The sequence below is a fragment of the Triturus cristatus genome, chromosome 1_1 (genome assembly GCF_964204655.1).
Source record: "Triturus cristatus chromosome 1_1, aTriCri1.1, whole genome shotgun sequence".
NCBI classification, from domain to species: Eukaryota; Metazoa; Chordata; class Amphibia; order Caudata; family Salamandridae; genus Triturus; species Triturus cristatus.
Window position 1 is genome coordinate 68,332,486 of NC_140579.1, and position 17,810 is coordinate 68,350,295.

The window sequence follows — 17,810 nt, forward strand, 5'->3', positions numbered from 1 at the left end:
TTGGGTACATCAGGGTTATTATAATCCTCCCATGGATCTGGGGTCCCTGGTGGAGTGGGATCCATTGGGGCGTCCCCTGGGTCATTGTCCGGGTCCCCGTCATCCGGATCTGGGGATGGGGCCGGATCGTAGTGAGGTAAAGGTGGAGGGGGTGGTGGTGGGAGGGGGGGTGGCAGTGGGGAGGGTACTCTAAGGGGAGAAGTAGCTGAGTCCCTCTTTTTGGGTGGAGGAGGAGGAGCCGGAGCCTCAAGGCGACGCTTCTTAGTAATCACAGTCAAAAGGCCAGTCTTTGGATCTCTGGACAAAGTCTTTTGTAAAGGGTCCGGTGTAAACAGAGCCAATGGCGCCGAGTCGTCTGTCGGCACCGGCGATTTCGGAACCGGAGGTTTCGATGTTCTGTGTACGCCCTGCTTTTTGGAGGTCTCCGTGTGTTTCGGCGTCGAATGCTGTTTCGGCGCCGGAGCGTCGGTGCCGACCGATTTATGTTTGTGTTTGGTCGGCGCCGAGTGTCCAGGCTTCGGCACCGGTGGTTTCGGAGTCGAGCTGGATTTTGCAGGCTTCGGTGCCGAGTGGTGTTTATCGGCACCGGGCGTCGGCTGGCTCGATCCCGAGCTGCCGTGAGACTTTGAGTGCTTCGACACCGGGCCCGAAGGTGGGGTGATCGAGGCTTTGGTTTTGGTTTTGCCCAGGCCGGCAGGCGAGGGAGTAACCGGAGTCTCTTTGGTTTTCGGTGCGGGGCTGGGAGGGGGCATTGTACTCACGGCCCGCTGTCCTGGTGTTACGTCCTCCAGGTCGGAGTCGTCGGCCTCGGAAGCGCTGACGATGTCTTCTCCCAGTTCGGTGTGTGTCTGCCCCGAAGCTTCGGCGTCGTCTCCGAAGATGTCCGGTGGAGCTGTCGAGGATGAGTGCGCCATGGTGCGTCGAGCCCTTCGATCTCGGATCGTTTTCTTCGATCGAAAAGACTTGCAGGCGGGGCAGTCTCGAGCCTCGTGTTCCGGAGAGAGGCAAAGGTTACACACCTGATGGAGGTCGGTGTGGGGAAATTTAGACCCACATTTTGGGCACTTTTTAAACGGAGTCCTTTCCATCGGCCGGGACCGGAGTCGCGGAGGGCCCGAAGGCCGGTGTCGATGTACGGGATGGAAAAAGTGCCGCTTCGAGAGATGAAGATGATGAAGGAACTCGAAGAATCGAGGATTTTCCGTCGAGGCTGGAACCGTAGAAGTTCGAAGCCGGAGCACGAAGTATCACATCCGAGCCCGATGGCGGAAAAAAACAATCTGAGGATGGAGCCGAAGCCCATGCGCAGTACGGACCGAAGGAGGAGTCACCAAACTCGTGACTTCCAAAGACGGTCCAAGAAGAAAAACAAACTGCAAACATCCGGGCCCAACACCAGATGGCGACCTATGCTAAGTGTACAATCTGCAGCTCATATGCCTCGAACAAAACAATCTGAGGATGGAGAGGATGCCCATGCGCACTGTAGTCCAGGGAAGGAGTCACCTATCCCAGGATACTTCGAAGACTCTTCCAGGACAACAACGTGCAAACATCCGGACCCAACACTAGGCGGCGATCTATGCACAGATATGAAATCAGCAGCCCACATGCCTCGAACATTGTGTTACAATTGGATGTTTGACTTACTTGTCAGTCCCCAGTAAAGGGCACTGCGAGTGCCGGAGCTTGGGAGTCAATCGCTACACGTGGGCCCGCAGCACAGATTGTGCCTCCCACGTACGTAGCCCAAAAAAGCTATAAGTGAGTGAAGTTTGGTATGCCGGAACTCGGCGTCTAAAGACGCAACCTTTAGCGAGGGTGCCCTTTTCATTCCGAGTTCATAAACGCCACTTTTAGAAAGTGGATATTATTTTGCTCAGTCATTCCGTGTGCCTCTGTGGTTTTTGGACTACAGATGGCTAGGAAGCAGGGTGGCTCCCGATAGTCTAGATAGGTCAGGAAATGGTTAAATAGACCTAGGTTGCGATGGGGGAAGACGGAGGAGATTTCCTTGCACCTCAAAGGGCCTGGTCTGCCTCTGACAAAGCCGTCTCCACTTACTGCCAGGAATTCACACCAGAGACGGCCCAACTGGTTCTGGTCAGACACAATCACCCTCTGTGTGGAAGATCAAAGGATTTTTAGATACAAATACTGGGTCCCAGACCCCTGAACGGTAGAACTCATCTGGATCAAGAAGACTGCCGAGACGAGGGCTTGAAGTAGAGCTTGCTCCCTGTTCACAAAGTCTCAGGAACAGCAAAGACTTCACGTTCTTTGACCCACAGCACTGGGGACTGCGTGTTTTGTGCTACAACCTGAAGAACCCCAACCCGACGATGTCTACGACGCCATGGCCGACTCCGTGTCCTGAAGGCACCGCAGAGGTCACCACCGCACCGCAACCCTGGTCTCACCGACGACGCCTGTTGACGCTGCCACCGAGCTGCTGCTTGCACCGCGACCTGTGGGCACCGCACTACGCACCACCTCGCTTCACGCCGAAGCTTTGGCACTGCAGAGGGCACAGCCGCAACGCCGTACCGCAACCCTGGTCTCACTGAGGACGCCTGTTGACGCTGCCACCGAGCTGCTGCTTGCACCGCTGCCTGTGGGCACTGCACACCGCACCGCTTCGCACCGCAGCACCCGACGCCTGTTGGCGCCAGCGCTCCTGATCCCATCAAGAAAGGAGCTCGACCTGCTACGCGAGTGATTTCAAGTGCCCCATCGCCCTGCATCTCTGAAAGGTACTGTTTGCGGGTCTTCCCGACACTGTAGCTGGCCTGCGACCCCGCGGTCAGCCAGACCTGTTTGTGGATTTGTGTGTTCACGACGCCGTGGTAGCCCGGACGGAGCTATCAACACAAGGAACTCTTTTTAATCAGCGTATCTTTGAACTGTGAACTTTTAAGTATAGTATTGTTGATTTTTATCGTGATTGGTCTTGTTTTAATTATATAAAAATATTTTTCTGAACTGCTGTGGTGTCCTTTTGTAGTGCGTGCACTGTATTACTGTGGGTTCTGTGCAAATGCTTTACACACTGCCTCTAAGATATGACTTGCTGCTCGTGCCAAGCTACCAAGGGGGTGAGCAGGGGTTATTTTAGACGTGTAACTCCCTTATCCTGAATAGAGTGGTGGTTTTTGCCTGGCTTTGGCCCACGCCCTAGCCTACCGAAAGGAATATGCTACTTACCAGTATGCATCTGTTCTTGGCATGTAGAGCTGCAGATCTACACACTGTGCATAGATCGCCATCTGGTGTTGGGCCCGGATGTTGCAGTTGTTTTTCTCTTGGAAAGTCTTTGGAAGCCACGAGGTATGTGACTCTTCCTTTGGATCATATTGCGCATGGGCTTGGGCTCCATCCTCAGATTGTTTTTCGCCAGCGGGGAAATGATGGAGCTTTGTAAGAAAGAGGAAAGATGCCCATGTGTGCTGTATCTAAATAAGATAAAACTGGAACAGATGAAGGTAGCCGGGGAGGCGGGTGGGCGTGTGTAGATCTGCAGCTCTACATGCCAAGAACAGATGCATACTGGTAAGTAGCATATCCCGTTCGAGGCATATGAGCTACAGATTACACACTGTGCATAGATTATACAGCAGTACTCGCTCCTAGCGGCGACCACCAGTATCTGTTGCAGTTGTTTGAAACAATGTTTTGAGGACAGCCTGGCCCACACTAGCTTGTTGCTTAGTTTGCACATCTACACAATAGTTTTTAGTGAAAGTGTGCGGTGTAGACCATGTAGCTGCTCTGCAGATATCATGTAAGGGGATGTTTCCTAAAAATGCCATGGAAGCCCCAATCTTACGTGTAGAGTGGGCTTTAGGGGGAACAGATAGCGTTTGTTTTGCTTTGTGGTAGCAAATCTGTATGCATTTAACAATTCACCTAGCTATCCCAGATTTGGAGATGGGGTTACCTTTGTGTGGTGGTGAGAAAGACACAAATAGTTGTTTGGTCTTACGAAAAGGTTGTGTTCTCTTGATGTAGTAGAGTAAAGCACTTTTGACATCTAGGGTGTGCAGAGCTCTTTCTGCAATGGTTTGTGGCTGCAAGAAGAATACGGGTAGTTCCACAGATTGATTGAGGTGAAAGGGAGAAATGACTTTAGGAAGGAATTTTGGATTAGTGCGGAGAACAACCTTATTATGATGCATTTGCAGAAAGGATTCCTGAATGGTGAGTGCTTGTATCTCACTGACCCTTCTGAGCGAAGTAATGGCTACAAGGAAAGCAGTTTTCCATGTTAAAAATTGAAGCGCACATTTATGTAGAGGTTCAAATGGAGGCCCCATTAGTCTTGTGAGAACGATGTTTAGGTTCCACACAGGTGAGGGTGGCACATTGGGGGGAATTATTCTCTTAAGGCCTTCCATGAAGGCTTCTATGGCAGGTACTCTGAAGAGTGATAGATGCTGCCTATTTTGTAGATACGCTGCTATGGCAGCAAGGTGTAGTCTAATAGACGTGAAGGCTAGGTTGCATCTTTGTAGGTGCAGTAAGTAGCCTATGATGTGTTGGATAGACACATCTAAGGGATTTACTTTATTGTTGTGACAATAGATCACGAAACGTTTCCACTTGGCTGCATAGCAAGCTCTAGTGGTAGGTCGTCTAGCTTCTTTAATGACGTTCATACAGTCAGGGGGAAGATTAAGGTAACCAAATTCTAGGATTTCAGGAGCCAGATCAGAAGGTTGACCTGAGCTGGGTCCGGGTGTGTGATCTCTTCATGGTTCTGGGTTAAGAGGCGTGGAGAGAGGTGTAACTTTTGGTGCGGAACTATGGAGAGTTCCAGCAATGTGGTGTACCACGGTTGTCTGGCCCAAGTCGGAGCAACTAGGATGAGAGTTAGGGAATGTTGCTGTAGTTTGCGCATCACTAATGGAATAAGTGGGAGAGGCGGAAAAGCGTACGCAAATCTGCCTGACCAGTTCATCCATATCGCATTGCCTTTGGACAATGGGTGTGGATATCTGGCGGCGAAGCTTGGGCATTTGGCGTTTTCGTGGGTGGTGAAGAGGTCTATCTGTGGTTGCCCCCACATTTGAAAGAATGGTTGAAGAACTTTTGGATGAAGTTCCCACTCGTGGATCTGTTGTGTTTGACGGCTCAACAGATCTGCAATGGTATTTTGGACTCCTGGGACATGTTGGGCTAGGAGAAAAATGTTTTGAGGTATGGCCCACCTCCATATGCTCTGTGCTAGCTGAGAGAGCTGTGGAGAGTGTGTGCCGCCTTGTTTTTTGATGTAGTACATGGCTGTCATGTTGTCTGTGCGGACTAAGACAGACTTGCCTTAGACATGTGTTTGAAAGGCTTTTAGGGCTAGGAATATGGCCAGTAACTCCAGATGGTTGATGTGGAGTAACTTTTGTTGAGGTGTCCACCTGCCCTGCATGGTGTGATGTAGTAGGTGAGCTCCCCAGGCAGAGAGCGATGCGTCCGTTGTTAGTACTGTCTGAGGAACCGGCTCTAGGAACAGTCGCCCTTTAGAAAGGTTTTTGGTGTTCCACCACTGCAGAGAGCGATGGGCATCACCATCTACCAACACCAGATCTGATAATTGACCCTGAGCCTGGTTCCATTGGCGTGCTAAGCACTCTTGAAGAGGACGCATCTGGAGTCTTGCATGAGGTACTATGAATATGCAAGAGGCCATCATCCCTATAAATTGCATAAACACTCGGGCGGGAAGAGAGTGTTGTGGTTGAAATTTGGTGCGAGGGCCTGTATGCTTGTTATCCTGGCGGGACTGGGGTAGGCTAACTCTCTTGAGGCGTTTATGGTGGCACCGAGGTACGAACGGATGCAGATGGGACTTGGCGTAGTTTACTGTGAAGCCCAGGTCGTGCAAGTAGTTGGATAGTGGCGTGAGTGTGTTGTACACACTGGTTGTATGAGCTGGCTTTTATGAGCCAGTCGTCTAGGTATGGGAAGACGTGGATGTGTTGTCTTCTCAGGTGTGCTGCCACTACCGCTAGGCACTTGGTAAAAACTCGTGCTGCTGTAGTGACTCCGAATGGGAGTACTTTGAATTGGTAGTGCTGACCGTCCACTACAAATCTGAGAAACTTCCTGTGAGCGTTGTGAACGGGAATGTGGAAATAGGCGTCCTGGGAGAGCAGAGGAAGTACCTGCTGGAGTGTGACCATGTGAAAGTGGTCTGAGTGTATGTACTGGTTTAAGGGTCTGAGGTCCAGAATGGGTCTTAGAGAGCCGTCCTTTTTTGGTATGAGAAAATATAGAGCGTAAACTCCCTTGTTTTGTTGGTGGGTAGGAACTGGTTCTATTGCACTTTTTTGTAGGAGGGAGATCACCTCCTGCTTTAAAAGTGACAAATGTTTCTGTGACATTGGGCGCTGTTTGGGTGGAATGGTTGGAAGGTAGATGTTAGTTCTAGACAGTAGCCTGATTGAATTATCTGTTGCACCCATCTGTCTGAGGTGATGGTAGCCCAGACAGGAAGGAAATTGTGGAGTCTGCCTTCGACTGGAGTGGAATAGTCTGGGGGGAGTAGAGGGACGTCACTGGGTGGGGGTGGAGGCAGAGCGGGAGATGTTAGTTTTGCCTCTGCCTTTGTTGTTGTTACCCCTGTAACTGCCTCTTTGGTAACCCCTAGTGAATGTGGATTGGGTGGGGGCCTTGTAGGAAGTGGAGGCGCTGTCGGAAGAGTAGCCTCTGGTGGTGCTTCTAAAGGAGGAACGGCGAAAGGAGCGCCTCGGAGCTTGCAACTGCAAGGCTCCCATAAATTTTGCCGTGTTTGTGTCCTTTTTAATTTTTTCAAGGGCTACGTCGACATTAAGGCCAAACAGGTGTTTCTCATCAAAGGGGTGGTTGAGGATGGAACTTTGAACCTCAGGTTTGAACCCTGAAATGCGTAGCCAGGCATGCCTATGAAGAAGGATGCTAGTATTTATTGCCCTGGAGGCGGTGTCAGCTGCATCGAGGGCACAACGGATGGAGGTATTAGTGATAGATTTACCCTCCTGAATGAGTTTGTTGGCCCTATGTTTATATTTGTCAGGGAGGTGTTGCATTATTGACTCCAGCTCATCATAATGTGCCCTGTCATATCTGGCTAGGAGCGCTTGGGTGTTAGCAATGCGCCATATGTTGGCCGCTTGGGACGCTGTCCGCTTGCCAGAGGCGTCCAGGAGTTTAGACTCCTTATCTGGCGGTGGAGCCTCACCTGATGCCTGGGAATTGGCACGTTTCCTCGCATTGGAGATTACCAGGGAGTCTAATGGTGTGGGGCCTCTAATGTAGGTTGGATCTGTTGGGGTGGCCTTATATTTCTTCTCAATGCGAGGGTTGATGACCCTTGCCCTAACCGGGTCTTTAAAGACCTCTGGTGCGTGCTTAATAACCCCCTTAAGCATGGGCAGAATTGAGGTGGACCTGTGTGCAGTGTCAAATGTATCTAAGAGGAAATCCTCCTCCACAGGGTCTGTGTGGAGATCAACCCCGTGGTAGTGGGCATCCCTATGGAGTAGCTGGTTAAAGCCCATTGTGTCCTCTGGGGGGGAGGTTCTGGAAGGGTTAAGATCGTCCTGCGGGACGTTAGGGACGTCTGGGATGTTGTAGTCGTCCCATGGGTCTGGGGAGCCTGTAAGAGTAGGGTCCCCTGTTGGTTGGTTGTCCGCTCCGTCCCCTGTGTCGTAGATAATGTCATCATCATCATCCTCATCTGGAGATGGTGTGGGAGAATCATGGGGTGGGGGAGGCGGAGGAGGAGGTGGAGGAGGAGGAGGTGAAGGAATCCTCAAAGGGGAGGTGGCAAAGTCTCTCCTTTTTGGTGGTGGAGCTGGTGCAGGCTTGTCCAGTTGTCTTTTTCTGGTGCTAAGCGTCAAATGCCCCGTCTTTGGATCCTTTACAAGGGTTTTTTGGTAAGGATCGGGTCGAAACAGTTGATCTGTAGGGTTCAGATCCTTCGGTGCCGATGGTGTCGGAGCCGTGGGTTTTTTAGGCATCGATTTGGCACTGTTTCTTTGTTTGGAACCGTGGGGTTTAGAAATGTCTTTTGTCTTCCTCGGTTCCGGGGTGGGTTTCGGTTTCGAGGCTTGGGAGTCGAGGCTCTTCGATTTGTTGCTTGGCTCCGAGGATGTTATCGGTGCCGAGGAGCTGGTGCCAGTCTTCGTCGCCGAGTGCTTTGGTGTCGAGCTCGGCGCGGACGAGGAAAGGGGCGTTTTCTTTTTCGGTGCCGGTGTGAATGAGAGTTTTTCGGCACCGAGGGTAGGCTGGCTCGAACTCGAGCTGCCTGAAGGCTTGATGGGCTTCTTAACCGGGCCCGGAAGCGAGGTATGGGAAGCCGTCTCTCGGTGTATACCGAGGCCCGAAGGCGTGACTGAAGCCTTTCTTAATGGCGTGGAGGGGGGTTTGGGGTCGGGGTCGACGTCTGTACTCACGCCCCTCTGTGCCGGAGTGATGTCCTCGACGTCTGAGTCGTCAGCTTCGGAGGTGCTGACGAGGCTTTCTTCGGTGTGCTGTTATTCCGGAACATCAACGCCTTCTTCGAAGATGTCGTCGGGGATCAAAGTCGACGAGTGAGCCATAGTTCTCCTTGCTCGTCGGTCCCGAATCGTCTTCTTCGATCGGAAGGAGGCGCAAGCTGGACAGTCCCTTGCCTCGTGTTCTGGGGAGAGGCAGAGGTTGCACACCTCATGTAGATCGGTGTGGGGAAACTTCGACCCACATAGAGGACACTTTTTAAATGGCGTCCTTTCCATCAGCCAGGACAGGAGGCCCAGGTAGGCCCGAAGGCCTTCGTCGACGACCGGAATCGAAGACTTCGATCGTGGAGAGTTGCGTTGAGTGTGGAGAACACGATCGAGACAATACCGTCGAACGGGGAAGGAAGGGAAGAACACATCCGAGCCCGATGGCGGAAAAAACAATCTGAGGATGGAGCCCAAGCCCATGCGCAATATGATCCAAAGGAGGAGTCACATACCTTGTTACTTCCAAAGACTTTCCAAGAGAAAAACAACTGCAACACCCGGGCCCAACACCAGATGGCGATCTATGCACAGAGTGTAATCTGCAGCTCATATGCCTCGAACATCCCATTTTTAGCAATCATTTACTGTGTGGATAAGCAGCTAAAGCATAAAACTGGTTAATTCATACATTGAAGTGAGAAGGGTGCTGATCTGGAGTTAATCATATAGTCGGGTATGCTTCACAGTACTCGGTCTGCTGTGTAATTACTTTCCAATCTATCAGTTTGTGCCTTAACTATTCATCAGAACTCTATGGTTGTGACACTCACCCTCTGAGACCCACTGAGTCCCATGTGGATCTTCATCCTTTCACCCTATCGCCTCTTTGGCCTTTTGAGAATATCCTTGGAAACTGTTTTTCATAGGTCTTTTTGAGCTGTATGTGACGAGAAGTTTGGGATTGGCATCGAAGTCCAGCTGTGCACCACCCCTAAACCTGACAGAAAACTTGAGGGGCCTTTCCAGGAATGCAATGAAGTTTGCTGTGGCTCATGGCACTTTTTCTAGGTCTTGAGGTAGGTTAACAAAATGTAAAGAAGTTTTATGAAGATAGACATTCATTTGTGGAGGACTAATTCAATTATGTTATCTCTCAAACGAGTTTCCAGAGGATGGTAGTGAGTATTCTCAGGACTCAAGGATGTTTTCAGGGGACTTCGTAGAGATTTCTGAGATCTCAATTAAGTTTTATGAGGATCTGAAGATTTCTTAAAACCAAATGAAGGGTTTGAAAGAACCTGTGGATATATAGTGGATTTCGAGACCAAGGAGAATAGTGGGGTACAGTCTGGACCTTTCAAAGTACTGGACCATAAGTGGGTTTTTGAATTTTTTACAAAATGAGGTTCTCTGACATATTTCTTGTGCAGGATGGGTATTTGTGTGAGCTCAGCAGTGACCTTTATGTTATGTCATAGAAAATGTATGAAGCGCACTAACGCTCCAAGAAGCATCTTGGCACTATACGAAAGTTGAGACCAAAGGAGGTTCCAGGCTAATATAAACCTATCCAGGGATCAGATTAGAGAAAAGCACAGGGAGTCCGGCGCTGCAAAGACCCAGGTTATTAGCAGTTTCCGAAAGGCGGGTTGAGAGTTTGTGTGTCTGAGATGGTCAGGAAGTAGATTCCAGGCTTTAGCTCAAAGGACAGTAACCGTTTACCACCTTTGGTTTTACATCTGAAAGGGGCGGATGAGAAGGTTAGCCAAAGAAGATCGAAGCAGTCGAGACGTAACATATGAAGTAAACCTGGCCGATAGATAGTTAGGGCCAGATGTTATTTTCGTTCTGAAGGTGATAAGCAACATTTTGAATAGCACTCTTTTATGAATGGGAAACCAGTGTAGTGATTTGAGGACTGCTATCGCAGAGGAACAGTGAGGTAAATTCAGCACCAGGCGAGTTGCAGCATGTTGTACCATCTTTCATTTTTTTAGCGTTGTCCGATTGGTCCCTGCATACAGGCTATTACAACAGTCTAATCGTGAGGTGATAAGGGTTCTCGCCGTAAGAGGAAGTAAGTTGAATATTTTTTTAGTTTTAATCAGCTGGAAACACTTCCCAGCTACTGCTAGCACTTGTGGACGAAAGGAAAGTAGGGTATCAAATTTTACTCCCAAATCCTTTACCACTCCACCGTATCCGGTGGAGGGGAGCTATCTTTTGGCCACCAAAGACTGGGGGTGAAATGGTTGGCCTTGCCTATTAACATGATTTCAGTTTTCTCAGTGTTACATTTAAGATGATTAAATAGCAGCCAACGGAGGACTTCTTTAAGACATAGTTGAAATTGCACTTCTGCGATCCACTGAGTATCATCGGCATATGAAGTGGTTTAGATTTTAAAGGATTATATTAATTCAATGAGGGGAGCCATATATATGTTGAATAAAACCGGGCTGAGGGCGGATCCCTGAGGAACGTCAGATTTGAGTGGCTTTTCAGTTGACTGGTAGTGACCAAGCGTAACCACTTGCCTGCGACCAGTAATGAAGGACTTTAGCCAGGCCAAGGCTAGATGGGAAATGCCACACATCTTCAGGCGGTGCTCAAGAATATCAAGGGAGATCGTGTCAAATGCAGCTGATGGATCTAATAGGATCAGACTCCATTTTTCCCCACATCTAAGGCAAATTTGAGGGTCTCAGCGATGTCTAGAAGAGCGGATTCGGTGGAATGGTTAGGTCGAAAACCAGACTTGTGAGTGTGCAAAAGGTTGGTCGTTTCTACGAAAGTGGTCAATTGACTATTGACCAATTTCTCTGTGATCTTACTAAGATAGGGAAACAAAGAGATGGGACGTAGATTGGAGAGAGTAGTAGGATACTTTAATAGCTTTTTTTGAAGGGGCTTTACAGCAGCAACTTTCCAATCAGTGGGAACATCTGCAGTTAACAGGGAAGAAATGATTGTGTCATTGACAACATCAATAAAAGCGTGAAGAACCTCCAGCGGGCAAGCATAGAAAGGTGACCCCGACTTACAGGAAAGGATGGCTTGGCGTGACTGTTCTAGGCTAAGGGTCTAGAAGGTTTGCAGATTAAAGATGACCTTATAAGATACGGAAGACGTATCTATGGGAGGAACATGTCCAATATTAAATTCTGTTTTTAACTTTTTAATTTTTGGTTAAAAATAGTCTGCGATATTGTCACATAATACTTGAGAAGGGGGATATCTTGATTCAATACTTTAGGATGGGTGAATGATTTCACAAGTTTAAAGATATATTTTTATCTGATTCAGCTGATGTAATTCGATTCATGTAATATGCTTTTTCTCCACTTTAATTTGTTTGTGATAAGCTTTCAGAACTGTTTTGAACTGAGTTAAGTCTTCTGAATTGTATCCTTTCCGCCGTCTATGCTCAGATTGTCTACATTGAAGATGTCATTCAGTTAGTTTTTGAGCATACTTTGGTGGTCAATTTCCTTTTCAAGGAATTATGGGGGGTGAATATATTACTAAGAGTGATCATCCAATAGTTAAAGTTCTGGTTATGCTGAGAGGTGATGCCTGATAAGGTGGGTCTAAGCTCTAATGCATGGTTAACTGGTTAACTAGCTCTGAGTGCTTCAGCATGTTGCCCCACTTGGGTAATGTCTTGGGGAAACTAGTAGTAGGTGGCAGCGGGGGATTAACATGGGGCCCAGTGATTCTAAACGGAATAAGTGTATGGGCTGACCAAGGCAACAGAATCGGGGAGTTGACAGTTAATGAACATAGATTGGAGCAAATTCCATCCATTCACTGTGCCAGCAAGACGTGCTCCTTTCACACTGAGGGGAGGATAATAAATCAGCCATACCTGCTCAGGGTACTTCCGACATCCTGCAAAACAGAAAAAGAAATACAATGGACACAGTTGCCACTGAATATATTAAAATATTATATTACTTTAGGATTGAAACGTGTTTAGAAATCTAAGGTTCATATCTCTAGTTTAAAGACATTGGGAGCCGCCCCCACATCCTCGTACAAAGTCTGATATTCTGTCGGTACAGGCAGTGAGATCCTGAATGGAAATCCCATGACACAGCACAACTATAATATTCTGAATGGGGTCACATGACACGGCAGAAACTGATATTCTGAGTAATTTAAAAAGGGTCTCTACCCATGAAAACCCCAAGAGTTCACTTTTTCACCACTGGTACTTGACTTCTCCCGTGATGTAAGCCTTCCTAAAGACTTCTCACCCACTGTAATTGCTGCTAAAATGGAATTATGAGCAGCAATCTATAGAAATCGCTATTTTAAATGGCATCTTGCATTGCATTCAGGGCATCGCAATTTGCGAATCCTTAAATATAATCGCAATTTACAATTTTTGCATTTGGGATGATTCATCCCTAATGCAACAATACCGGTCGCAAAGGGGCAGATTCTGAGAATCTGCCCATTTGCGACAGTTTTTTTCCTTGATGCATGTGGCCCTATGTGTGCACTATTAGTGTTGCATGTGTGGATTAGGGTGAGCGTGGAGCGTGTCTGTTGTGCGTTAAGAGGACAGAATTTGTATCTGCTGTGTGTCAAGAATGCCAAACAAGGAGGTAAGTTATGGGTACATTAAAGTCCTTTGAAGCTGACCAGACTCCTCTGAAAGGAAGGAGGGAGACAGGTCACACTTAAAAGTGCCAGGACAGTCTTGGCCCACATCTTGCTTCATTCTTCTCCAGAATGGTTGCTGAAGCCAGGGTAGTTGAGTTGGAAGGCCTCTCCCTCTTTTGTGTCTTTGTCTCAGATTCCATCAAGCCACACCAACCTCTGCTCCCACTTACTGCCACGTTTGAGCAAATATTGGTTAGAAACCCAGATCAGTGTGCCAGGATTCTCTTTGACCATTGTCAGGACCATAAAGAAATGCAGGTGCGCAATACTGCAGCTTCAGAGCCAGGAAGCCTGATTGCTGACTTCCTGGGCGGGAGCCCTACAAGGAGAGCTGTAGACGGCCTAGAGAAAGCAGGAACTACCTGCTGGACATAGGGGGCCAGTGGACTGCATTCCCACCGAAACCTTCTTGTGAAGTCATCCATCAGCAGAACTGTCTGGTGACTAAGGAGCTGTGCGTGGGGCCTAACCCAGAAGGAGCTGCTGCATCTACCTTGAGGGTAGAGTCTAACTTACTAAGCAGATAGGCTACGAGAAGAGTACTATGCAAGTGGAGGTACGAGGAGAGGAGTGCTCTACATGAGGAGGTACAAGCAGATGGGGTATGAGAGGAGTGCTCTGCAGGAGGAGGTACAAGCAGATGGGGTATGAGAGAAGTGCTCTAAATGAGGAGGTACAAGCAGATGGGGTATGAGAGGAGTGCTCTAAATGAGGAGGTACAAGCAGATGGGGTATGAGAGGAGTGCTCTGCAAGAGGAGGTACAAGCAGATGGGGTATGAGAGGAGTGCTCTGCAAGAGGAGGTACACGCAGATGGGGTATGAGAGAAGTGCTCTAAATGAGGAGGTACAAGCAGATTGGGTATGAGAGGAGTGCTCTGCAAGAGGAGGTACAAGCAGATGGGGTATGAGAGGAGTGCTCTAAATGAGGAGGTACAAGCAGATGGGGTACGATAGGAGTGCTCTAAATGAAGAGGTACAAGCAGATGGGGTACGAGAAGAGCGCTCTGCAAGAGGAAGTACAAGCAGATGGGGTACGAGAAGAGTGCTCTGCAAGAGGAGGCACAAGCAGATAGGGTACGAGAAGAGCACCCTGCATGAGGAGGTACAAGCAGATGGGGTACGAGAAGAGCGCCCTGCATCAGGAGGTACATGCAGCGAGGGGCACTAGAAAAGCACCTTGTAGGAGGAGGTACAAGCAGATCAGGTACGAGAGGAGCGCCCTGCATGAGGAGGTACAAGCCGGGAGGGGCACTAGAAAAGCACCTTGCAGGAGGACGTACAAGCAGAAGGGGCACCTGAAGAGTGCGCTGAAGGAGGAGATACGTGCAGGTAGGGGTATGAGAAGTGCCTTGCAGGAGGACTCTGACTAGGAAAGGAGATTGCAGATATCCGGGAAGAACTAAGAACAGTGCCCACCTCTAAGGCAGGGGCTTCTCTGTGCAGCTGGATACTACAAACCCACATTAAAATGGGTGCAGCGCTAGTGGAGTTATGGACTTTTGGAGCCTCTGATTGAGTGTCTTGCTAATTTCCTGCCAGAGACCACAGCACCTGCACCAATCACTCAGGGCAGGACCAGCCGAATGCTCGAAGACGGCCCATGTCAGGAAGAAGTTCCCTCAAAAGTGTATTCCAGAAAGGAAAAGGCAGATGCCCTGGAGGAGCAGACACCTGTTTAAAGACCATCCTTGTGGGTCTAATGTTTGTTAAGGCACTGCGGGAAGGCGACCCATGTGTGGAGGGTCAAACAGGGTTTCCAGGCAACAGTGTAAACAAAGAGAACCCGACTCAGGTAACAAGTCATCTTGCATCTGGCTACATGATGGAACCGGAATGTCCTCAGTGCATGGAGTACGGGCATGTACCCTTGCCTTAGGGGTCCGAATGCATGTGAAACTGATATCCGGACATTTTGTGTAGCCCTGAAACACACTCATTAAGCAAGTGCACACAAGCCAGGCCTTCCCATGAAAATGTGAGGTTAGTCATAGAATGCAGTGATGGCACCGTTCCGAGATTTGTGAAACATTAGGCTTCAAAAGACATTTATTCTATGCCTGAGTAGAGTACAGCACATATAGAAAGAGGAAAATGCCTGAGGTGATTGTTTCTGTGCAAGAAGGTACCCCTTCCTGAACAAAAACAATCCTGCTTACAATGCAGACACCCATCTTCGTCCAACCATCACAAGGACCCCTGCTTCCCTTACATCAGAACTGAGGTGCCCCACAAGAATCGCTTACTCGTCTGAAGCCTTACATAAAATTGACAATTTGCAAAGAACCTCTGCTCCTCCAGACATCTCTTGCAACGGGCCTTTCCCAACCCAATTAGAAGGCCCTGTAGCCTGTCTACCCTGTTGATTTCACTGTCTTCACGAGGCTTTAAAAGACCCAAGCATGTCATCATGGTCAGTTAACAACAATAAACATAAGGCAGTTGACACCCCATAGACTCAAGTAGCACACCCCCTCTGCCGGTTGAGTCCTTAGCCCCCAAGTGCACTGACAGCCTCCTTCTCAATGTCCGGAGCAAAGCATGCGGTCGATCACTGGGACTTGCTTTCATCAATGCCATCCATAATGTTAAATATGCCCCTTAATTTCCTTTGCGTGGAGCCATTTCCCAGGAGGCTTCTCGGCTGTGAACTAATCATCCTATTTGAGCAGAGCATCAGTGTTAAGGGGACAGCGCATGACCATCATAAGTGGGTTTGTACCTCTATTCCTATCCTAAGCCATATCTGGTTCCAGTTCATGTTGTCCAGAAAATCGAGTTATAAATCAAAGTTTCTTGCTACCGGGCAGAAATTTGCCGACATTCATGTAGTGCACTTAGTGTTAGAAATTGGGTGTCTAGTTGACCGAGGTATCAGCCTTGTCCAAGTAGGGCCACAATCCTAGTCAGGGTAAGTCAGACACACACCATAAATTATCCTGTCTGTTAGTTTGACACTGAGCAGGCAGGACTAACTTAGGAGGAAAAGGGTAAAGTATTTGTGCAACACAACACACAGTAACACAATGAAAGCACCACAAAACGACTCCACACCAGGTTAGAACAATAGATATTATTTTTATTAATAAAACAATACCAAAACAGCACAAATTGAATAGGGAGAAGTCAAGTTATGAATTTATAAAGAATAAAAGTGTCTCTAGTCCTTAGAAGCAATAAGCACCAATGGGAGCCATCTGGTCGCACTGGACCGGGGCAAAGTCAACCGTTCAGGCCGACCACAATGGCGCATGGGCCGTAACAGGAGCCACGCAGGCCCGGTGAACACACTACCTTCATCGTGGTCACAACCACGAGATGCGGGGTGCAGACTAGCAATGCGTCGATGTTGATCCCTCAGTGGAAGTGATGCGTTGAATTCCATTATGCAGTAGTGATGATGCCGTGGTTCTGAAGACGATATGTTGAGCAAGAGGCATTGGTTCCATAGACTATGCTCTGGGTTTCTCCACTCAGTCAAGGAAATGTTCCCACACTGCATAGGCGGCAATGCGGCAGGTCTTTGAGGCGATGCGCCAATTCTGCTCCTGCAACAGGGTTGATGCGCCAGTTCTGCTACAGGCAGACTGGAGTTGCGTCGAGTACACTGGAGCAAGCACCTGGGCCCACTAGTATTTAGGGGCACCCTGAACCTTTCTTCCTCAGATTCCAGATTCTGAAAAACCAAAGAAGAACAAGAAGAAAGAAGACCTGCCGTGCAGCTGCTAAGAAGAGGGAGACACCAACTGCTTTGGCGCCAGCCCTACCGGCCTGTCGACCCTCGAACCGGCTTCTGCTAAATCCCGGAACCTTCTGTGGCCAGCAACCTCACAAACCCCGGAGGACCTGGCTACCTTGTGACTCTGAGCATCTGGGACTCCCTTGAGCAGTGGCTCTGCTCAAAGCAAAGTTTCTAACCCCTGGCATCAGCCCGGAACCGCGAACCCTGCACACTCTGCACCCGCCAAGCCTGGCCTGTGCCGGAGTGGACAAAGACCCCGAGGACATCCCCCCGGTGACTGTGACCCCGAATCCGGCACCCAAGGACCCACCTCAACGCTCCTGACAACGCCTGCAGCCTCAGAACCAGGGACCCCCCCAACCGCGATCAACAGAGGGTAAGATTTCCCGACACCAAAAGGCACCCCTGCACCCGGCGCCCCACGGCCCCCTGTGCCCAACTCCTGGGTACCTACCCATCCTCCAACTACCCAACTTACCTCTCGAATGGTGGTGGCACCTGAAGAATCTTCGTCCCCGAGCTTGCAGCCTTTGTTCGTCCTTGAGCTTTCCCATTGAAATCCATTGAGCGCTCGAAGGCTCAAAAGCACCCTGCACCCAGCCGCCCGATTGGCCTTGGCAGTGTAACTTCTACTCCTACCTACTTCCCCATTTGCCCTGAGCAAGTGACCAAGAGCCCAGCCCTGGATTACAAAAGTAACGAGAACATACTTTACCCGTAACTTGAATTTTCTTCCATAGGGAACCATTGACTGTTTTTCTATGAAATTTCTTCTAAGTGTCGATTTTGTAAACTTATAAATATTCCTTAAAAATCGCCTGTATAACTTAAACACAGTTTCTCAACTGCTTACAGGTGGTACACTAGTGCTGAATCCAGGATCCAACACTGACCTAGAAAAAGTAACCATAACCCCACTTACCTGCTAAGTGAATTTCCT

General features: G+C 49.0%; 1 protein-coding gene across 1 annotated transcript in view; it reads right to left on the bottom strand.

The window, feature by feature from the left end:
* LOC146869436 (E3 ubiquitin-protein ligase TRIM39-like) overlaps positions 1–17,810 on the bottom strand; it is a 223,304-nt gene that overhangs the window by 98,942 nt on the left and 106,552 nt on the right. The window contains exon 5 of the mRNA XM_085599839.1: positions 12,328–12,350. Within this exon, the coding sequence (XP_085455965.1) occupies positions 12,328–12,350 (23 nt within the window). The remainder of the gene's footprint in view (positions 1–12,327; positions 12,351–17,810) is intronic.